This window comes from Pipra filicauda, unplaced genomic scaffold (assembly GCF_003945595.2).
Source record: "Pipra filicauda isolate LSUMZ 115617 unplaced genomic scaffold, ASM394559v2 scaffold675_size221767_pilon, whole genome shotgun sequence".
Taxonomy (NCBI): Eukaryota; Metazoa; Chordata; class Aves; order Passeriformes; family Pipridae; genus Pipra; species Pipra filicauda.
In genome coordinates this window covers 58,923-80,948 of record NW_024104837.1, presented here as the reverse complement: position 1 = coordinate 80,948, position 22,026 = coordinate 58,923, and the positions used below count along the sequence as shown (strand labels likewise).

General features: G+C 60.3%; 1 protein-coding gene, 1 long non-coding RNA gene and 2 other non-coding genes across 4 annotated transcripts in view; 3 read left to right on the top strand and 1 right to left on the bottom strand.

Moving 5' to 3' along the window:
* Positions 1 to 452: 452 nt before the first annotated feature.
* Positions 453 to 1,751, top strand: LOC113997211. The gene is made up of 2 exons (XR_005566252.1): positions 453 to 1,006; positions 1,372 to 1,751. It is a non-coding gene; the product is annotated as an uncharacterized LOC113997211 (long non-coding RNA).
* On the top strand, positions 900 to 983 carry LOC113997215. The gene has a single exon (XR_003544028.1). It is a non-coding gene; the product is annotated as a small nucleolar RNA SNORD45 (small nucleolar RNA).
* Positions 1,752 to 2,937: 1,186 nt separating the features above from the next.
* The window catches only part of LOC114000505 (tenascin-X-like), a 37,685-nt gene continuing 18,596 nt past the window's right edge, over positions 2,938 to 22,026 (bottom strand). Inside the window, exons 17-34 of the mRNA XM_039388680.1 lie at positions 21,250 to 21,256; positions 20,112 to 20,465; positions 19,006 to 19,362; positions 17,951 to 18,301; positions 16,604 to 16,957; positions 15,533 to 15,889; positions 14,363 to 14,487; positions 13,663 to 13,795; positions 13,177 to 13,328; positions 12,630 to 12,726; positions 12,046 to 12,207; positions 11,501 to 11,697; positions 10,974 to 11,053; positions 5,666 to 5,859; positions 5,180 to 5,331; positions 4,633 to 4,729; positions 3,504 to 4,210; positions 2,938 to 3,057 (exon numbers count right to left, since the gene is read on the bottom strand). Coding sequence (XP_039244614.1) covers positions 2,977 to 3,057; positions 3,504 to 4,210; positions 4,633 to 4,729; positions 5,180 to 5,331; positions 5,666 to 5,859; positions 10,974 to 11,053; positions 11,501 to 11,697; positions 12,046 to 12,207; positions 12,630 to 12,726; positions 13,177 to 13,328; positions 13,663 to 13,795; positions 14,363 to 14,487; positions 15,533 to 15,889; positions 16,604 to 16,957; positions 17,951 to 18,301; positions 19,006 to 19,362; positions 20,112 to 20,465; positions 21,250 to 21,256 — 3,957 coding nt within the window. The 3' untranslated portion in view covers positions 2,938 to 2,976. The remainder of the gene's footprint in view (positions 3,058 to 3,503; positions 4,211 to 4,632; positions 4,730 to 5,179; positions 5,332 to 5,665; positions 5,860 to 10,973; positions 11,054 to 11,500; positions 11,698 to 12,045; positions 12,208 to 12,629; positions 12,727 to 13,176; positions 13,329 to 13,662; positions 13,796 to 14,362; positions 14,488 to 15,532; positions 15,890 to 16,603; positions 16,958 to 17,950; positions 18,302 to 19,005; positions 19,363 to 20,111; positions 20,466 to 21,249; positions 21,257 to 22,026) is intronic.
* On the top strand, positions 8,897 to 8,980 carry LOC113997216. Its single transcript, XR_003544029.1, has one exon. It is a non-coding gene; the product is annotated as a small nucleolar RNA SNORD45 (small nucleolar RNA).

The window sequence follows — 22,026 nt, the reverse complement described above, 5'->3', positions numbered from 1 at the left end:
GGGATGGGGATTGGGCGGATAGGATGCGGATGGATGCGGATGGAGGTGGATGAGATGGGGATGGATACGGAGGGAGGTGGAAGGAGGCGGATGGTGGCGGGCAGATGGGGATGGAGGTGGATGGGATTTGGGACGGATGGGGATTAAGGCGGATGAAGGAAAATGGAGGCGTGTGGATGGGGATGGATGCGGACGGGGGAGGATGGGATGGGGGTTGGGCGGACTGGATGGGGATGGATGCGGACGGGGGAGGATGGGATGGGGGTTGGGCGGACTGGATGGGGATGGAGGCGGACGGGGGAGGATGGGATGGGGACTGGACGGATTGCAGAGCGGTGGATGAGCACGCAGCCAGACGGGGGAGGATCCCGCCGGCAGCTCCTCCTGCCCCGCCCGCGCTCGGGCGTCACTTCCAGCGGAACCGAGGGTAGGAGCGGCCGCGTGGTGCGGGACGGGGCGGGGGTGCAGAGGTGCCGGCGGGTTTGGGGGTCCCGGGGGGGGCTGCTGGGCGGCTCGTTCCCCGCAGGCGGCGGATGCCGCGGGCACGAAACCCCCCCGCCCTGGAGCTGCCCCACGGGCTGGGGGTGTCGAAGGTGCCGCCCCAAGGCCGCGGGGCCGGAGCCGCTGCCCCGAGCCCGGCGGGCCCAGGACGGAGCGTCCGGGCCGGGCGAGGCGGCCGCGGGAGGATCCTGAGCCCGATGCCGGCCCAGCCGAGCGGCTCCTGCGGGAACAGCCCTGCCGGCTCCGGGAAGCAGCTGCGGGCGGGTTTCTCTTGCCCGCAGCGGCGATGGCTCCAGCCCCGGGCTGTGCTCCGGGGTCCCGGCTGAAGGCGGGAGCGTCCTGCTTTGGGGACAGGGTGTGTGGGCTGGGCGGGGCCGGGCCGGAGGAGGCACCGCCTGGGCCGGGGATGAGTGCTGGCATGTATTAGCTGAGCTGAGCTGATGTCTCTCACCGCTTTAGCTCTAGAATTACTCTGAGGCCCGGCAAGCTCCAGGTCCCTTGGGAGGTTAGTGCGGAGCTTTTCCAAACTGTGGGATCAAGTTCCCATCGTCTCAAACTGTGACGCAGCGAGAGGGGGAGGGGGGCACAGGTTGTGTTTTGCTCGGTTCCCACGTTGGGCAGGAGCAGTTCTGGGCTCAGTCCTGGCTGTTGTGCGTGGGGGGGCTCTCCCCTGGCCTGAATTCCATTGTTTGGGGCTTTGTGGCCATATCCAGGGGGGAACGTTGACTCGGGGTGTCCCTGAGTGCCACGTGCGCTGCAGTGCCACGTGTGCAGCCGGGCTGGTGCAGCTCTGGGTGGGAGTGGGCAGGAGGGAACTGGCACCTCCCATCAGCTTTGCCCTAAAACCAGAATGTTTTCTGTCCCACCCAGGTCTTTGGGACAGCCCAGGGCTGTGCCATTTTGGCTGGCCCAGAGCTGTGCACCAGCATTTTGGAGAGTCTGCAGCACTGCAGCTTCCGGTGGGGCACGACAGGTGAGGTTTGGGGTGACCCAGCTGCCGGCAAGGTCCCTCTTCCAGGGCGTTTGGATCTCCAGACGGGTCTCCAGCCGCCTGGAAAGGTGTGGGTGCATGTGTGCAGCTCCCTGGCGCTTCCTGGGCACCTGTCAGCTCCCGAGAGACTGATCCGTGGGGTGAGAAAGAAAACAGGCCAGGGGCACTTGTTAGATTGGGTCTTTTTGTGTCTGTAAAATGCAGGTTTGGCAGTTGGTTTCATATTTATAAAGAGGATCTGAACATTCTTTTGTTGTTATCACAGCCTGTGATTTGTTCCATTCCTACCACTCTGCATCCTGGGAGACACACTGCTCATCATCCAGGCTCGGACGGGGAAAAGCCCCCGAGCCCCAGGTTGCTCCTGGGAGGAGGTGGTGCAGCAGGGCGGGGGTCACAGGGATATTATGGGGCTTTATCCAAGGGGAGGGTGCTGCCCCTCCCTCTGCCCATGGTGCAGGTCCTGTGTTACATGGTGGGTGCTGGTCCCCAGCCCCTCAGTGATGGGTGTCCCGTGTCACACGGGCGGTGCTGGTCATCAACCCCTTGAGCCACCATCCATGTTTCCCACCTGCCCCTTCCCTACACTCAGGGAACAAACAGGCAGAGAGACCTGAGCAGCTGGGGGAGCTCAGGGGGGGAAACCAAACCCATGTGATGGATATTCAGTAATCCAAAGGAGGCAGCCTTCCCTCTTCCTACCCTGGAAAGGTCTGGAAAGCCCTGTAATTTGGAAGCTGGCAAAGCCCTTCCCTGTCAGAGGTGACAAGGAGGTCCCACAGCACCGTGTGGAAAGGGGCCCACGTTGGAGTAGTTTGTGGAGAACTGTTGCCTATGGGATGGACTCCTGTTGGAGAAGAACTGTCTCCCTCCCTCCCAGGAGGGGCCCATGTTGGAGCAGGGGAAGGACTGCCACTCCTCTCCCTGAGCAGCACCACAAACAACGAGATGACCATGACCCGATTGTGACCAGGAGATGACAATGACCATGACTGTGACACAACTGTGACCTGACTCCATCTCTGAGTCCTGGGAGGATGCCCAGGGCATTCCAGTTCCAAGGAGTTGTTTTACCCAACTCCACAACCTCTATTTTTGGCTTCAGGGGATGGATCATCCCATCCCACCCTACCCCACCTCTGCCCACTGCTGATGACAAGTGTTTGTGTTGCCCAGGTTGGGACATCTCAGCATCTCCAGGGCCAGTGGGGGGGTTGAGTCCAGCATTTCAATGGACAGAGAGACCAGACTTGAACCCCTGGGTGCCCCCTGCCCCCACTCCCAGCCTGACCCTTGCTCCCCCCGGATGCCGGGATCACCGTGGGACAGGGGGGTCACCGTCAGCTTTTATTAACCCTCAATGAAAGTTTCACCATCGACCCCCCCACCCTCTCCCCAAGTCCCACCTGGGGCCCCCCAGCACCCAGGGAGGCCCCCTTGCCCCCCTAAACTCCCCCCGCACACAGGGGGCTGCCCCAGCCCCCTCAGTCACGTTGCGGCCGGAGCTTCATCTCAGTGAAGGGGATGGAGACGTTGAAGCCTTTCCAGGGGAACCAGTGGATGCCCTGTGGGGAGGGGGGGTCAGGACCTCCAGAGACCCCCACAGAACCCCACAGACCATATTGACCCCTACAGGTTCCATAGATAGACCCTGTGGATCCCTTTAGAACCCCCTAGACCCTATAGAATCCCCACAGACCCTATAGACACCTCTAGATCCCCACAGGCCCTGTAGTACCCAATAGAGACTTATAAACCCCCATAAACCCTGTAGACTCCTATAGACCCCCACAAACCCTTATAGATAGATCCCTATAGACCACCACGGGTTGCCATAGACCCCACAGACCCTAGAGACCCCCAGAGATGCCTACAGACTCCCACAGACCCCTGTAGGCCTTGACCGTCTAGACCCTCACAGACTCCCACAGAATGCCCACAGACCCCTATAGACCCCCAGGGATCCCCCCCCATGCCCCCAAATCTCCCCGTACGCCCCAGCCCCCTGTACCTGGTGGTCCCGGGTGGCCCCGTAGCGCCCGTTCAGGTTGGCATAGTGGCAGTTCCGGTACCACCAGGCCCCTCCATAGGCCACAGCACAGTGGGGAGGCCGGGGGTGCCCCGGGGGCTCTCGGGGGCCCCGAGGGTCCCGGGGGTCCCGGTCCCGTGTCGAGAAGGGGCTGCCCGAGTGGTAGGAGAGGGCGTCCCCTGCAGGAGGGGGTGTCAGCACCCCCAGGGATCCCAAAACCCCACAGAGAACCCCTCCCAGGGACCCCTTGGAACACCAAAACTTGTCAGGGATCAAAACCCACCAGGCACCCCTAAAAGCCCCAGCAAAAATCCACCAGGGACCCCCAAAACCCATCAGGGACCCCGAGGAACCCCAAATCCCATCAGGGACACAAAAATTCCACCAGGGACCCCCAAAACATCCAGGAACACCAAAACATCCCAGAGACCCACCAAAGCCCAGCAGGGACCCCCCAAAACCCCAGCAGGGACCCCCCGAAAGCCCAGCAGGGATCCCCCAAACCCACAGCCCCCCCCGCCCCGCACCGGCGGTGCCGCTGAAGGTCCCGACTCGGAGCCGATATCGCTCCTCGGCGCCGCCGACGGCGAAGTCGCGATAGTGCGCGAAGGCGGAGTCGCGAGGGGTCCGCAGGTCCACGCGCAGCTCCGTGGGGGTCCCGGCCGTCAGCGCGTGCAGCGCTTCGTTCCCTGCGCCCCCAAACCGTCCGGCACCCCCCGAACCCCTGGGGACCCCCCGAATGCCTCCCCCAGATCCCCCCCTCCATTCCCAAGTCAGCACCTCATTCTCCGTGCCCCGAAGACCATCCAAGACACCCCCTCAACTCCTGGGGACCACCCGGACCACCCTTAGATCCCCCGAGTCCTCCCTGGACACCCCACAGCTGCTGGAGCCCACCCGAGTTCCCCCTGTGCCCCCTCAGGTGCTGGGTCTCCTCAAAGTCTTCCCCCCACATCCCGGGGTGCCCCTGTGGGTTGCTTTCTTCCGTGTCCCCTGGAATTTCCGGGTCCCCTCAAAGCCCCCCGGACCCTCCAAACCCCGGGGGACCCTCAAACCCTCCCAGGCCTCACCAAACCCTCCCAGGACCCCCCAGACCCCTGCCCCCCCTCACCGAGCCAGAACTCGCCGCTGATGTTGCCGAAGCCGCGGGCGTACGACTCCCACCCCCGCCAGAAATCGGTGCCCCCGTCCTGGCGGCGCTGGAACACCTGGGGGGGGGTGGTCAGGGGCACCCCAAAATCCACCCAGGGGCCCCCAGTTCCACCCCAGACCCCCCCAGTGGCACTATGGCCTCTTGTAATACTCCCCAGAAACCCCTGGAGAAGCTTCCCAGCCCCTCCCAGTGCCCCCCAGTCTCTCTTCCTGTGTCCCCCAGTTCCTCACCAAAACCTCTCAGTCCCCTCCCACTGCCCTCCAAGCCCCCCTAATCCTGCTTCAGAACTCTCTGTTGTCCCCGAGGACTCTGATTTCCTCCCATAAACATCCGTGAAGCGCCCTATGGAAGACCCCCAGCCCCTTTCCAGTGCCCCTGTGCTCCTCTGTCACCCCCAAACGCCCCCATTGCCCCCCAAGACCCTCATTGCTCCCACAGAATCCCTACATCCCCCCCCAGCCCCCTGTAGAAGTCTCCCAGTCCCTCCCGGTGCCCCCAGTCCCACCAGCCAGCCGCCGCCGTCCGTCTCCATGTCACAGAAGACCCTGAGGGGCCGGGCCGGGTCCCCTCCGAGGAACACGAGGGTCTCCCGCGAGGGGCCCGGCCCGTTCCGCTGCTCCTCGGCACAGTCCCGGGGGTGGGGGTGCGGGAGAGGGGCTGGGGGGTACGGAGGGGTCCCTCAGGCACCACAGAGGCTTCTGGGGACACTGGGGTGCGGGTGCCCCCTCCCCAGTAGGACCCAGACCCTCCCTGCCCAATAAACACCTCCCCACCAGGGACCCAGTTGTCCAGGTGCCCTCCCCAGAGATCCACTCCCCCCTCCCAAGGGACACAACTCCCCCCAATAAAGTACCCAGCTACCCCTTCAATGAACCCCCCACCCCGGGCATCCATTTGACCCCGCAAAGACCCAGAGCCCCCAAAAGGACCCAGGGGTCCAGGTGCCCCCCCAGGGAGCCTCCCCATCCCCCCATGCCCCCACTCAACTCACGGGTGTCAAAGGTGGCCTCGAGGGGAGCGGTTTGAGGGTCCCCTCCCCGGCCCCACAGCTGCACCCCATAATGTCCCGCCGGCTCAAGCCCCCACAGCTGCTGCGACGTGGCCTCAGGAGGCAACTGCAGGGTCTGGGGGCCACAGAGGGGGATTGGGGTTCCAGGGGTGTATTGGAGGCCCGCAGGGGGGTTACTAAGGTGCCCAAAGGGTTATTGGTGTCCCCCGAGGGGTGTAATGGGGTTCCCCAGGATACTGAGGTGCCCAAAGGGGGCTAAAAGGGAACTCCTGAGGTGTTACTGGGGTCCCCAGGGGGAGATCACCAGGAGTGTTACTGGGATCCTGTAGGCATTATTTGGGTCCTCAGGGGGGTACTGATGTACCTGGGATCCCTGGATCCCTCCTGCGCTGCACACACAGGTGTTTGTGTACCTGGGATCCCTGGATCCCTCCTGCACTGGGCACACACTACCTGTACGCGGTTATTGCCTGTTGTGGGTCATGGTCACACTCATTTTTCCTCCTTTTCTCTCTCCCTGCCCCCGGGCTCGGCGCTGGGAGGGTCCCGGGTGGGCAGAGCTCTGGTTGAGCCCCCTTCCCAGCACTCGGCTCCCCCAGCCATGGCTCTCCCTGCAGATCTACGAGGGCACGGCGCAGATCCAGCGGGTGATCATCGCCCGCGAGCACCTGGGCAGGTACAGGGCCTGAGGGACGTGGCGGCTCCGGGTCCTGCCTTCCAGGGAAGGAGATTTTGCTGCATTTCTCCGTTAGAAACATCTGGGAAAATCCCTTTTCCTCCAAACTCCTCTTCTTGTGCCTGATCCAGCACAGGCTCTAGGACCCCATCCGTCCCTTCACCCATCCCCCCAGCTGACCGTCTCAAACATCCCTGAATCCCACAAGGATCGGTGTCTCCCTTGCCCACTCTCCTTTTGGCAGCAGAGGAAGAAAAAACCTTCCCTGGCAAACCTTCGTGATCAAAAAGTGAACAAAATTTGGATTTTTTTATTTATTTCTGACTTCTTGTTGATTTGTTCCCGTGAAGGCAAAAAATCCAACACATCCCAGGGGTCGGATTTGGGGGGTTTCCATGTGTGTAACGGCACTGCTCGGCTCCCAGTGTTTACTCCTGGAGCTTGAGCAAATGGATCAGTCTCAGGGAACCTAAAAAACTGGCTTTGCCTCCTGAGGAAGGGCCCAGCTGGCTCTGGCACAGGGAACGCAGGGCCCCAGTTCCCCAGATCCATAGGAAGCACTGTGGGTTTGGGGCCTTTCATCAGCCAATTTGAGAGGAAAACAAAAGTGAATCCGTTTCTTGTGCCTTGAGCTGGATTTCCTTGTTACAGGCAAGCGGCAATGATGGTGCCTGACAGGGGCCGCGTGTCCGGGGGCCAAAGGAGCGGGATGGGGCAATGGGAACGTGGATTAACTGATCCCATGGGAAAAGCCTGCAGGAAAGGGGCTCGGTTTGGGCATCGCAGCGTGGGCTGAGCTGGGGTGACCCCAACACAGGCTGGAGATGGGGCCTGCCCAGCACAGCGGGTTTCCCTGGAAAAGGGCTGTTTGGGAGTCACTGCTGCATCCCAATAAAAGCTGTCGTGCGGGTGGGACAGGGGCGGCTGTTCCCACACTCCTTGCACGCTCCGGTGGGATCCGGTGCAGTGTGCGGGTCCCAGCGTGGGATGGGCCCCGGGTGGGGCTGGCAGGTGGGAGTGGACAGGGGATGGGTGGGCTGGGGATGGAGGCAGATGGAGGTGGGTGGGATGGGGATGGAGGCAGATGGGATGGGGATGGAGGCAGATGGGATTGGGGATGGAGATGGATGGAGGTGGGTGGGATGGGGATGGAGGCAGATGGGATTGGGGATGGAGGTAGATGGGATGGGGATGGAGGTGGATGGAGGTGGGTGGGATGAGGGATGGGAGGGGAGGCAGATGGGATTGGGGATGGAGGTAGATGGGATGGGGATGGAGGTGGATGGAGGTGGGTGGGATGGGGATTGGGCGGATAGGATGCGGATGGATGCGGATGGAGGTGGATGAGATGGGGATGGATACGGATGGAGGTGGAAGGAGGCGGATGGTGGCGGGCAGATGGGGATGGAGGTGGATGGGATGGGGATGGAGGCAGATGGGATGGGGATGGAGGCAGATGGGATTGGGGATGGAGATGGATGGAGGTGGGTGGGATGGGGATGGAGGCAGATGGGATTGGGGATGGAGGTAGATGGGATGGGGATGGAGGTGGATGGAGGTGGGTGGGATGGGGATGGAGGCAGATGGGATTGGGGATGGAGGTAGATGGGATGGGGATGGAGGTGGATGGAGGTGGGTGGGATGGGGATTGGGCGGATAGGATGCGGATGGATGCGGATGGAGGTGGATGAGATGGGGATGGATACGGATGGAGGTGGAAGGAGGCGGATGGTGGCGGGCAGATGGGGATGGAGGTGGATGGGATTTGGGACGGATGGGGATTAAGGCGGATGAAGGAAAATGGAGGCGTGTGGATGGGGATGGATGCGGACGGGGGAGGATGGGATGGGGGTTGGGCGGACTAGATGGGGATGGATGCGGACGGGGGAGGATGGGATGGGGGTTGGGCGGACTGGATGGGGATGGAGGCGGACGGGGGAGGATGGGATGGGGACTGGACGGATTGCAGAGCGGTGGATGAGCACGCAGCCAGACGGGGGAGGATCCCGCCGGCAGCTCCTCCTGCCCCGCCCGCGCTCGGGCGTCACTTCCAGCGGAACCGAGGGTAGGAGCGGCCGCGTGGTGCGGGACGGGGCGGGGGTGCAGAGGTGCCGGCGGGTTTGGGGGTCCCGGGGGGGGCTGCTGGGCGGCTCGTTCCCCGCAGGCGGCGGATGCCGCGGGCACGAAACCCCCCCGCCCTGGAGCTGCCCCACGGGCTGGGGGTGTCGAAGGTGCCGCCCCAAGGCCGCGGGGCCGGAGCCGCTGCCCCGAGCCCGGCGGGCCCAGGACGGAGCGTCCGGGCCGGGCGAGGCGGCCGCGGGAGGATCCTGAGCCCGATGCCGGCCCAGCCGAGCGGCTCCTGCGGGAACAGCCCTGCCGGCTCCGGGAAGCAGCTGCGGGCGGGTTTCTCTTGCCCGCAGCGGCGATGGCTCCAGCCCCGGGCTGTGCTCCGGGGTCCCGGCTGAAGGCGGGAGCGTCCTGCTTTGGGGACAGGGTGTGTGGGCTGGGCTGGGCCGGGCCGGAGGAGGCACCGCCTGGGCCGGGGATGAGTGCTGGCATGTATTAGCTGAGCTGAGCTGATGTCTCTCACCGCTTTAGCTCTAGAATTACTCTGAGGCCCGGCAAGCTCCAGGTCCCTTGGGAGGTTAGTGCGGAGCTTTTCCAAACTGTGGGATCAAGTTCCCATCGTCTCAAACTGTGACGCAGCGAGAGGGGGAGGGGGGCACAGGTTGTGTTTTGCTCGGTTCCCACGTTGGGCAGGAGCAGTTCTGGGCTCAGTCCTGGCTGTTGTGCGTGGGGGGGCTCTCCCCTGGCCTGAATTCCATTGTTTGGGGCTTTGTGGCCATATCCAGGGGGGAACGTTGACTCGGGGTGTCCCTGAGTGCCACGTGCGCTGCAGTGCCACGTGTGCAGCCGGGCTGGTGCAGCTCTGGGTGGGAGTGGGCAGGAGGGAACTGGCACCTCCCATCAGCTTTGCCCTAAAACCAGAATGTTTTCTGTCCCACCCAGGTCTTTGGGACAGCCCAGGGCTGTGCCATTTTGGCTGGCCCAGAGCTGTGCACCAGCATTTTGGAGAGTCTGCAGCACTGCAGCTTCCGGTGGGGCACGACAGGTGAGGTTTGGGGTGACCCAGCTGCCGGCAAGGTCCCTCTTCCAGGGCGTTTGGATCTCCAGACGGGTCTCCAGCCGCCTGGAAAGGTGTGGGTGCATGTGTGCAGCTCCCTGGCGCTTCCTGGGCACCTGTCAGCTCCCGAGAGACTGATCCGTGGGGTGAGAAAGAAAACAGGCCAGGGGCACTTGTTAGATTGGGTCTTTTTGTGTCTGTAAAATGCAGGTTTGGCAGTTGGTTTCATATTTATAAAGAGGATCTGAACATTCTTTTGTTGTTATCACAGCCTGTGATTTGTTCCATTCCTACCACTCTGCATCCTGGGAGACACACTGCTCATCATCCAGGCTCGGACGGGGAAAAGCCCCCGAGCCCCAGGTTGCTCCTGGGAGGAGGTGGTGCAGCAGGGCGGGGGTCACAGGGATATTATGGGGCTTTATCCAAGGGGAGGGTGCTGCCCCTCCCTCTGCCCATGGTGCAGGTCCTGTGTTACATGGTGGGTGCTGGTCCCCAGCCCCTCAGTGATGGGTGTCCCGTGTCACACGGGCGGTGCTGGTCATCAACCCCTTGAGCCACCATCCATGTTTCCCACCTGCCCCTTCCCTACACTCAGGGAACAAACAGGCAGAGAGACCTGAGCAGCTGGGGGAGCTCAGGGGGGGAAACCAAACCCATGTGATGGATATTCAGTAATCCAAAGGAGGCAGCCTTCCCTCTTCCTACCCTGGAAAGGTCTGGAAGGCCCTGTAATTTGGAAGCTGGCAAAGCCCTTCCCTGTCAGAGGTGACAAGGAGGTCCCACAGCACCGTGTGGAAAGGGGCCCACGTTGGAGTAGTTTGTGGAGAACTGTTGCCTATGGGATGGACTCCTGTTGGAGAAGAACTGTCTCCCTCCCTCCCAGGAGGGGCCCATGTTGGAGCAGGGGAAGGACTGCCACTCCTCTCCCTGAGCAGCACCACAAACAACGAGATGACCATGACCCGATTGTGACCAGGAGATGACAATGACCATGACTGTGACACAACTGTGACCTGACTCCATCTCTGAGTCCTGGGAGGATGCCCAGGGCATTCCAGTTCCAAGGAGTTGTTTTACCCAACTCCACAACCTCTATTTTTGGCTTCAGGGGATGGATCATCCCATCCCACCCTACCCCACCTCTGCCCACTGCTGATGACAAGTGTTTGTGTTGCCCAGGTTGGGACATCTCAGCATCTCCAGGCCAGTGGGGGGGTTGAGTCCAGCATTTCAATGGACAGAGAGACCAGACTTGAACCCCTGGGTGCCCCCTGCCCCCACTCCCAGCCTGACCCTTGCTCCCCCCGGATGCCGGGATCACCGTGGGACAGGGGGGTCACCGTCAGCTTTTATTAACCCTCAATGAAAGTTTCACCATCGACCCCCCCACCCTCTCCCCAAGTCCCACCTGGGGCCCCCCAGCACCCAGGGAGGCCCCCTTGCCCCCCTAAACTCCCCCCGCACACAGGGGGCTGCCCCAGCCCCCTCAGTCACGTTGCGGCCACAGCTTCATCTCAGTGAAGGGGATGGAGACGTTGAAGCCTTTCCAGGGGAACCAGTGGATGCCCTGTGGGGAGGGGGGGTCAGGACCTCCAGAGACCCCCACAGAACCCCACAGACCATATTGACCCCTACAGGTTCCATAGATAGACCCTGTGGATCCCTTTAGAACCCCCTAGACCCTATAGAATCCCCACAGACCCTATAGACACCTCTAGATCCCCACAGGCCCTGTAGTACCCAATAGAGACTTATAAACCCCCATAAACCCTGTAGACTCCTATAGACCCCCACAAACCCTTATAGATAGATCCCTATAGACCACCACGGGTTGCCATAGACCCCACAGACCCTAGAGACCCCCAGAGATGCCTACAGACTCCCACAGACCCCTGTAGGCCTTGACCGTCTAGACCCTCACAGACTCCCACAGAATGCCCACAGACCCCTATAGACCCCCAGGGATCCCCCCCCCATGCCCCCAAATCTCCCCGTACGCCCCAGCCCCCTGTACCTGGTGGTCCCGGGTGGCCCCGTAGCGCCCGTTCAGGTTGGCATAGTGGCAGTTCCGGTACCACCAGGCCCCTCCATAGGCCACAGCACAGTGGGGAGGCCGGGGGTGCCCCGGGGGCTCTCGGGGGCCCCGAGGGTCCCGGGGGTCCCGGTCCCGTGTCGAGAAGGGGCTGCCCGAGTGGTAGGAGAGGGCGTCCCCTGCAGGAGGGGGTGTCAGCACCCCCAGGGATCCCAAAACCCCACAGAGAACCCCTCCCAGGGACCCCTTGGAACACCAAAACTTGTCAGGGATCAAAACCCACCAGGCACCCCTAAAAGCCCCAGCAAAAATCCACCAGGGACCCCCAAAACCCATCAGGGACCCCGAGGAACCCCAAATCCCATCAGGGACACAAAAATTCCACCAGGGACCCCCAAAACATCCAGGAACACCAAAACATCCCAGAGACCCACCAAAGCCCAGCAGGGACCCCCCAAAACCCCAGCAGGGACCCCCCGAAAGCCCAGCAGGGATCCCCCAAACCCACAGCCCCCCCCGCCCCGCACCGGCGGTGCCGCTGAAGGTCCCGACTCGGAGCCGATATCGCTCCTCGGCGCCGCCGACGGCGAAGTCGCGATAGTGCGCGAAGGCGGAGTCGCGAGGGGTCCGCAGGTCCACGCGCAGCTCCGTGGGGGTCCCGGCCGTCAGCGCGTGCAGCGCTTCGTTCCCTGCGCCCCCAAACCGTCCGGCACCCCCCGAACCCCTGGGGACCCCCCGAATGCCTCCCCCAGATCCCCCCCTCCATTCCCAAGTCAGCACCTCATTCTCCGTGCCCCGAAGACCATCCAAGACACCCCCTCAACTCCTGGGGACCACCCGGACCACCCTTAGATCCCCCGAGTCCTCCCTGGACACCCCACAGCTGCTGGAGCCCACCCGAGTTCCCCCTGTGCCCCCTCAGGTGCTGGGTCTCCTCAAAGTCTTCCCCCCACATCCCGGGGTGCCCCTGTGGGTTGCTTTCTTCCGTGTCCCCTGGAATTTCCGGGTCCCCTCAAAGCCCCCCGGACCCTCCAAACCCCGGGGGACCCTCAAACCCTCCCAGGCCTCACCAAACCCTCCCAGGACCCCCCAGACCCCTGCCCCCCCTCACCGAGCCAGAACTCGCCGCTGATGTTGCCGAAGCCGCGGGCGTACGACTCCCACCCCCGCCAGAAATCGGTGCCCCCGTCCTGGCGGCGCTGGAACACCTGGGGGGGGGTGGTCAGGGGCACCCCAAAATCCACCCAGGGGCCCCCAGTTCCACCCCAGACCCCCCCAGTGGCACTATGGCCTCTTGTAATACTCCCCAGAAACCCCTGGAGGAGCTTCCCAGCCCCTCCCAGTGCCCCCCAGTCTCTCTTCCTGTGTCCCCCAGTTCCTCACCAAAACCTCTCAGTCCCCTCCCACTGCCCTCCAAGCCCCCCTAATCCTGCTTCAGAACTCTCTGTTGTCCCCGAGGACTCTGATTTCCTCCCATAAACATCCGTGAAGCGCCCTATGGAAGACCCCCAGCCCCTTTCCAGTGCCCCTGTGCTCCTCTGTCACCCCCAAACGCCCCCATTGCCCCCCAAGACCCTCATTGCTCCCACAGAATCCCTACATCCCCCCCCAGCCCCCTGTAGAAGTCTCCCAGTCCCTCCCGGTGCCCCCAGTCCCACCAGCCAGCCGCCGCCGTCCGTCTCCATGTCACAGAAGACCCTGAGGGGCCGGGCCGGGTCCCCTCCGAGGAACACGAGGGTCTCCCGCGAGGGGCCCGGCCCGTTCCGCTGCTCCTCGGCACAGTCCCGGGGGTGGGGGTGCGGGAGAGGGGCTGGGGGGTACGGAGGGGTCCCTCAGGCACCACAGAGGCTTCTGGGGACACTGGGGTGCGGGTGCCCCCTCCCCAGAAGGACCCAGACCCTCCCTGCCCAATAAACACCTCCCCACCAGGGACCCAGTTGTCCAGGTGCCCTCCCCAGAGATCCACTCCCCCCTCCCAAGGGACACAACTCCCCCCAATAAAGTACCCAGCTACCCCTTCAATGAACCCCCCACCCCGGGCATCCATTTGACCCCGCAAAGACCCAGAGCCCCCAAAAGGACCCAGGGGTCCAGGTGCCCCCCCAGGGAGCCTCCCCATCCCCCCATGCCCCCACTCAACTCACGGGTGTCAAAGGTGGCCTCGAGGGGAGCGGTTTGAGGGTCCCCTCCCCGGCCCCACAGCTGCACCCCATAATGTCCCGCCGGCTCAAGCCCCCACAGCTGCTGTGACGTGGCCTCAGGAGGCAACTGCAGGGTCTGGGGGCCACAGAGGGGGATTGGGGTTCCAGGGGTGTATTGGAGGCCCGCAGGGGGGTTACTAAGGTGCCCAAAGGGTTATTGGTGTCCCCCGAGGGGTGTAATGGGGTTCCCCAGGATACTGAGGTGCCCAAAGGGGGCTAAAAGGGAACTCCTGAGGTGTTACTGGGGTCCCCAGGGGGAGATCACCAGGAGTGTTACTGGGATCCTGTAGGCATTATTTGGGTCCTCAGGGGGGTATTGATGTTCCATGAGGGGTTTTGGGGTCCCTCAGGGAGGCATTGGGGTCCCCATGGGGTTATTGGGGTCCTCCAAGGGGATACTGGGGTCTCCTGAGGTCATGTTGGGGTCCCCCAAGGGGTTATTCAGGGGGCCACAGCAGTGTCCCACAGGGGTTTTGGGGGTCAGGGGGACCAGTACCTGCTGGGGCCCCCCGGGGGGTTCCTGGGGATTTTTGGGAGACCTGAGGGGTCTCCTGGGGATTTTGGGGTGGGGGAGCCTCTTACCTGGTGGGGTCCCCCTGGGAGGTCCCTGAGGGGGGTTGGGGTGCTTGGGGGGGTCCATTACCTGCTGGGGCCCCCCGGGGGGGCCATACACCAGCTCGTAGCCATCGGGGGGGATGAGGGGGGGGTCCCAGTGCAGTTGGGCACTGCGGGGCCACACGGAGCCCACCCAGAGGGTCCCCGGGGCACCTGTGGGGGGGGAACTGCTGACACCCCAAAACCTTCATGGCCCCAGGGCCCCACCCACACACTGCACTCCAGTAGAGAGGCCCCAGTGCCCCTGTTTCCCTCAGACCCCAGTTCCCCCAGTTCCCTCAAGTCCCCTCTTCCCCCTAGTTTCCCACACCCCTCAGTTGTCCCAAGTCTCCACATCTTCTCCCAGTCTCTCCCAGTGCTGCATTCCCCTTAATCTCCAGTCCCCCCCAGTCCCTGGTTCCCCCCAGTTCCCCTCAGTCCCCCCAGGTCTCCTTTTTGCTCCAGGTCCCCCCAGTACTCCAGTTCTCCCAGTGCCCCCCAGCCCTCTGGTTCCCCCCAGCCCCCAGATCCCCCCAGTTTCTCCCAGCCCCCCAATTCTCCTCAGTGCCCAGTTTCCTCCAGTCTCCCCAGTCTCCAGCTCCACTTTAGTCCCCAATTTCCCCAGCCTGTTTGCCCCAGCTCCCCCCAGTACCCAGTTTTCCCAGTTCCCCCTAGTCCCCAGTTCCCACCAGTTCCCCCACTCCTCAGTTCACACCAGTTCTCCACAGCTCCCAGTCTTTCCCAGGCACCAGTTCCTCTCCCATTCTCCATGAATCCCCAGTTCCCCCAAGTCCCCCAGTTCCCATCAGTTTCCCCCAGGCCCCAGTTCTACCCAGTTCCCGCCAGCCCCCCAGGGCCCAGAACCCCCAGTTCCTTACAGCTGTCCCCAGTTTCCCCCAATCCCCCCGGTGCCCAGATTCCCCAAATTCCTTCCAGCGGTCCCCAGTTTGCCCCAATCCCCAATTGCCCCCAGTCCCTCCAAGTGCTGTGCTCCCCTCAATCTCCAGTATTCTCCAGTCCCCGGTTGCCCCCGGTTGCCCCGGTTGCCCCTACATCACCCAGTTGCCAGTCCTCCCCAGTGCCCTGGATCCTCCCAGTTGCCCCCAGTTCTCTGGTTCCCTCCAGTACAGCCCAGCCCCACAGGTCCTCCAGGCTACCCCTGGGCCCCACTCCAGCACCGCTCCCTGAGAGGCCCGGGGGGGGACCTGCAGCCCCTCACTTGTGGCGACATCAGTGGAGACACGATCGATCCTCTTCCCTCCCCGCAGCCCGTAGAGGTGGAAGCGGTACCGGTGGGATGGGGACAGCCCCAGCACCTTCACCGAGCGGGACCCGCCATCGATGGGCAGGGCCTGGGGCTGGCCCTGGGCATCCCGGTACTGCAGCGTGAAGGAGTCAAAGGGGCCCTCGGGGACGCTCCACTGCAGCCCCACGGAGCTGGGGGTGATGCTGGAGACCTTCAGCTCCCCCAGCACTGCCCGTGCTGGGGGGGCCTCAGATGGGGGAGGCTCAGTTTGGGGGTGCTCAGGTTGGGGCTCCTCTGAGGGCAGGAGCGGCTCCTCTGGCTCGGCTGCAGCTGCAACAGAGGGGATGGTGATGGCCGTGGCCATCCATGTGTCCATCAATGTGTCCATCCATCAATTACCCAACTATCCATCATTCATCATCCATTCAGCCATGTCTTCCTCCATCCATGAACAACCATCCATCCATCCATCCATCCATCCAATCTACCACCCAACACTCAACCCAACTCCCCACCTAATCCCACATCCATATCTCTGGATTTTCCTCCTCACATCCCCCCAGGCCTCCACCCCTGACATCCCATTACCCATGGAAATTCTTCCACACATAAGAAATCGTAATATGGCCACCAGGAATCCTCCGTCCATCTCAGCTGCCCCACCTCAATCCAACTACTCATCCACCCATCCAGCTTCTTCCATCCATCTGAGCAGGAACCCACCCACCATCCAGTCTGGAGTCCATTCAGCCATTCAGTTCTTGATCCGTCATGGATGGATGATGATGATGATGATGGAAGCTGATGATGATGGATGAATGATGATGATAATGGATGGTGGATAATAATGATGATGGATGACAGATGATGAAGATGATGGTGGATGATGGCGGATGTTGGTCAATAGGGGGTGGAAGGGTCGATGGTTGACTGGATGGTGCCAGGGTCAGTGGTGGCTCAATGCCCGGTTGGGATGGGATGGGGATGGGAACCCTTGATCCCTCCATCACTTGATTCATCCATCCCTCTGACCTTTCCCCTCACCTGTGATGGCCTCAGTGGAGACATGGTCGATCCTCTTCCCGCCCCGCAGCCCGTAGAGGTGGAAGCGGTACCGGCGGGACGGGGACAGCCCCAACACCGTCACCGAGCGGGACCCACCATTGATGGGCAGGGCCTGGGGCTGGCCCTGGGCATCCCGGTACTGCAGTGTGAAGGAGTCAAAGGGGCCCTCGGGGACACTCCACTGCAGCCCCACAGAGCTGGGGGTGACGCTGGAGACCCTCAGCTCCCCCAGCACTGCCCGTGCTGGGAGGTCCTCAGTTTGTTGGTGTTCATGTTCGTGGTCCTCAGCTGGGGAGTCCTTGTTTGGGGGAGCCTCTGAGGGCAAGGCTGGTGCTGTGCAGAGATGGGACAAGGCAAGACGTGGAGATTCACCACCTGCCTGACCTTTGTTTCCATCCATCATCTGTCCAGCCACAGGCAGCCCCCATGTCTTGTCCTTCCACTCTCACCCCCCTGCCTCACTCATCCAGGGCACAAATCAGCCACAGACTCATCCCAACCTGCACCCATCCAAAAACATGTCCACCCATCCATCCATTGACCCATCCATTTCATCCATCTCACCCTGGAGATCCACATCCACCCACCCACCCATCTATCCATTCTCCAAGTGCACATCACTCCATCCCTCTCCTTCTTCCATTGTTCCATCCATCCTTTCTGCCTTTTGTTATTCTGTTCATCCCATCTGTCCATCCGTCCATCAATCACCCATCCATCTGGCCACCCATTGACCAATCCTGAGAGCCCCATTCCACCCATCCACCCATCCAATCCAGGAGCCCCAATCTGTTCTCCATCCATCTTACTTCCCTCCCTACATCCCCCCTCCATGATCCTTCTCCCTCACACCAGCCAATGGATCCATGAAACCCAGGATCTACTTAGGCTCCAAACACACATTAAGTCATTAAATGTCCAATTAGTCACCTGACCACCCACCCATCCATCCCTGCTTCCAGTCATCCATCCGTCCATCCATCCATCCATCCATGCATCCACACTTCCATCCATTATACATTCATCACTCCGTCCCAAATCTCTTTCTACTGTTCCATCAATCTGTCCTTCCTCTTGTATTTCTGACCACCCCTTCTCTTTATCCTACCACCATTCACCCATCATTTGGAGATTTATCGAACCATCATTCACCCATCATCACCCTCAACCATCACCCCCTTCATCTCTCCATCCAATCCTTCACCCATCTTCCATCTCTCCAAGCCTTCGTCCCACTCTCCATCCCTCTCATAAACACTACACGCATCCATCCCTCCATCCATCCATCAATCATTTCACCCTAAATCCTCTGACCTTCCCCCTCACCTGTGACAGCCTCAGTGGAGACGTGGTCGATCCTCTTCCCGCCCCGCAGGCCATAGAGGTGGAAGCGGTACCGGCGGGATGGGGACAGCCCCAGCACCGTCACCGAGCGGGACCCGCCATCGATGGGCAGGGCCTGGGGCTGGCCCTGGGCATCCCGGTACTGCAGCGTGAAGGAGTCAAAGGGGCCCTCGGGGACGCTCCACTGCAGCCCCACGGAGCTGGGGGTGATGCTGGAGACCTTCAGCTCCCCCAGCACTGCCCGTGCCGGGGGGGCCTCAGGTGGAGGAGGTTCAGTTTGGGGGTGCTCAGGTTGGGGCTCCTCTGAGGGCAGGAGTGGCTCCTCTGGCTCAGCTGTGGTTGTGACAGAGGGGATGGTGATGGTTGTGGCCATCCATGTGTCCATCAATGTGTCCATCCATCATTTACCCAACTATCTATCATTCATCATCCATTCAGCCACGTCTTCCTCCATCCATAAACAGCCATCCATCTATCCATCCTTCCATCCATCCATCCAGTCTAGCACCCAGCATGCAACCCAACTCCCCACCTAATCCCACATCGATATTTCTGGCTATTTTTGCCCGCATTCCCCCCAGACCTCCATCTCTATTATCCCCATTTTCCATGGACAATCTTCCATGCATAAGGACATTCATACGGTCACCTGGAACCCTTCATCCATCCCGGGCGCCCCACATTCACCCAACCACTCATCCATCCATTAAATTTCTTTCGTCCATCTGGGCAGGAACCTGCCCATCATCCAATGCAGAATCAGTTCAGCCAGTTGGTTCTTGATCCATCATGGATGGATGATGATGGAAGGTGAACGATGATGATGATGGTTGATGATGATTATGATGATGAGGAATGATGAAGATGGTGGATGATGGCAGGTCTTCGTCAGTAGGTTGGTGGAAAGGTCAATGGTTGATTGGATAGTATCAAGGTCAGTGGGTGCGTGACAATGGGTGGGGATGAGATGGGGATGGGATGAGACGGATGATCCCTCCATCACTTGATCAATCCATCCCTCTCACTTTCCCTCTCACCTGTGACAGCCTCAGTGGAGACGTGGTCGATCCTCTTCCCGCCCCGCAGCCCGTAGAGGTGGAAGCGGTACCGGTGGGATGGGGACAGCCCCAGCACCTTCACCGAGCGGGACCCGCCATCGATGGGCAGGGCCTGGGGCTGGCCCTGGGCATCCCGGTACTGCAGCGTGAAGGAGTCAAAGGGGCCCTCGGGGACGCTCCACTGCAGCCCCACAGAGCTGGGGGTGATGCTGGAGACCCTCAGCTCCCCCAGCACTGCCCGTGCTGGTAGGGCCTCAGATGGGGGAGGCTCAGTTTGGGGGTGCTCAGGTTGGGGCTCCTCTGAGGGCAGGAGCGGCTCCTCTGGCTCGGCTGCAGCTGCAACAGAGGGGATGGTGATGGCCGTGGCCATCCATGTGTCCATCAATATGTCCATCCATCAATTACCCAACTATCCATCATTCATCATCCATTCAACCATGTCTTCCTCCATCCATAAACAACCATCCATCCATCCATCCATCCTATCTGCCACACAACACCCAACCCAACTCCCCACCTAATCCCACATCCATATCTCTGGATTTTCCTCCTCACATCCCCCCAGGCCTCCACCCCTGCCATCCCATTACCCATGGAAATTCTTCCATACATAAGAAATCATGTAATGCCACCAGGAACACTCCATCCATCCTAGCTTCCCCACATCCATCCAACTGTGCATCCATCCATTCAGCTTCTTCCATCCATCTGGGCAGGAACCCACCCACCATTCTGTCCAGAATCCATTCAGCCATTCAGTTCTTGATCCGTCATGGACAGACGATGATGATGATGATGATTACGGATGGAAGATGGATGATGGATGAAGATGGATGATGATGATTATGTTGATGGATGATGAATGAGAATAATGCTGATGGATGATGATTATTATGGTGACGGGGAATAATGAAGATGATGGTGGATGACGGCAGGTTTTGGTCATTAGGTGGTTGAAAGGTCAATGGTTGATTGGATGGTACTGAGATCAGTGGGTTCTCGATGGTGGGTGGGAATGAGATGGGATGGGATCCCATGATCCCTCCATGGCTTGATCAATCCATCCCTCTCACTTTCCCTCTCACCTGTGACGACATCAGTGGAGACGTGGTCGATCCTCTTCCCGCCCCGCAGCCCGTAGAGGTGGAAGCGGTACCGGCGGGACGGAGACAGCCCCGGCACCGTTGCCGAGCGGGACCCGCCATCGATGGGCAGGGCCTGGGGCTGGCCCCGGGCATCCCGGTACTGCAGTGTGAAGGAGTCAAAGGGGCCCTCGGGGACGCTCCACTGCAGCCCCACAGAGCTGGGGGTGATGCTGGAGACCCTCAACTCCCCCAGCACTGCCCGTGCTGGTGGGGCCTCAGTTTGTTCGTGTTCATGTTCATGGTCCTCAGCTGGGGAGTCCTCAGTTGGGGAAGCCTCCGAGAGTGAGGCTGGTGCTGTGCAGAGATGGGACAAGGCAGGAGATGGAGATCAACCACCTGTCTGACCTTTTGTTCATCTGTCATCTGACCAGCCACACGCAGCCCCCCTGTCTGTTCTTCTATCTTCAACCCCACTCCCCTGCTTCACTCATCCAGGGCACAAATCAGCCATAGACTCATCCCAACCTGCACCCATCCATAAACATGTCCACCCCTCCATAAACATGTCCACCCATCCATTCATTGACCCATCCATCTCATCCCTCCAACCCATGAGACCCCCATCCATCCACACACCCAAGTATCTATCCATTCTCCAACCACCCATCCATCGCTCCATCCCACACTTTCTTCCATTGTTCCATCCATACTTCCTTCCTCTTGGTATTTTGTTCATCCCATCCATCCATTCATCCATCCACCAATCACCCATCCACACAACCACCCATTGACCCATTCCAGGAACCCCACTACCCATCCACCCATCCAATACAGGATCTCCCATCCATTCTCCTTCCATCTTACTTCCCACCCCACAGGACCCATCCCCTCTCCATGAACCTTCTCCCTTACACACATTGTAAGGGGGGTACTTTTGAATTAGATGATCAATGGAGCATAGAGGCGTGAGAACGGAATCATATTAGGATGTGAAAACAGTCAGAGTATGGTACAACGTAACTTCATGGCACAAGCTAATTGTAAGGTCCATTGTGCTTTTTAGCAAGTCAGCTTGATATCCCCTATTATCAGAGCTGAGTTCTTCCTTGGGTTTTGCTACATATGGCAAGATTGATACATCTACCCTTGAAACACAATGGTAGAGGTCATACATAGGGGTGAGAAAGATGATGATGGGAGGAAGATGATGTGGGCAGGGGTCGCTCGCCCCTTGCCCTACAAGTAGGGCATGCGCAGACTGTTGCCATGAGGTCATGATTAGGCGGTGTTTGGCTGCCATTCAGGCATCACCTTATACTACGTACTGGCCCTACGTAGTGTAATGTGGAACTGATAAAAATGGGGTGTCGGGACTGCTGAGTCAAGCGATACCCATCCTACCACCGAGACTGTGTTGCTCCGCGGGGACGCCCGCTAAGCACGGGTACCGACCAGCTGCTGCAGATCCTGACAGCCCTGGCCTGTCTGTGTGGGTAAGCACAGGTTATTGATAGGAAGCAACCGAGAGAACAAACTTTTTAATATCCTTTTAATGTTGCTTTAACTCCCCTTTTATGTTTATAGTATTTTTTCCTTTAGTTTCCCTCTTTACTAACCAATATCGTGTCATCCATAATATTGTGTTAAGATCCTTTTTTGGTATCCCTTTTCACTAGTTAATACTGTATTAAATGCTGTTCGTAGTATTTGTCTTAATGCCACCCAATAAGGTAGTTATTTTGTATACTTTTTTTTTAGTTTTTAATTCCTCTTGCTAAGTTTATTACTAGTATTATTATTCTCACTGTAATAAAAGATATTTTGTGTGTTTGAGTATTTTTTGGCACTTGTCTTTATTCCGAACATGTATCCGAACGTACTGCTACACACATTCATTGATCCATGAAGCTCAGGA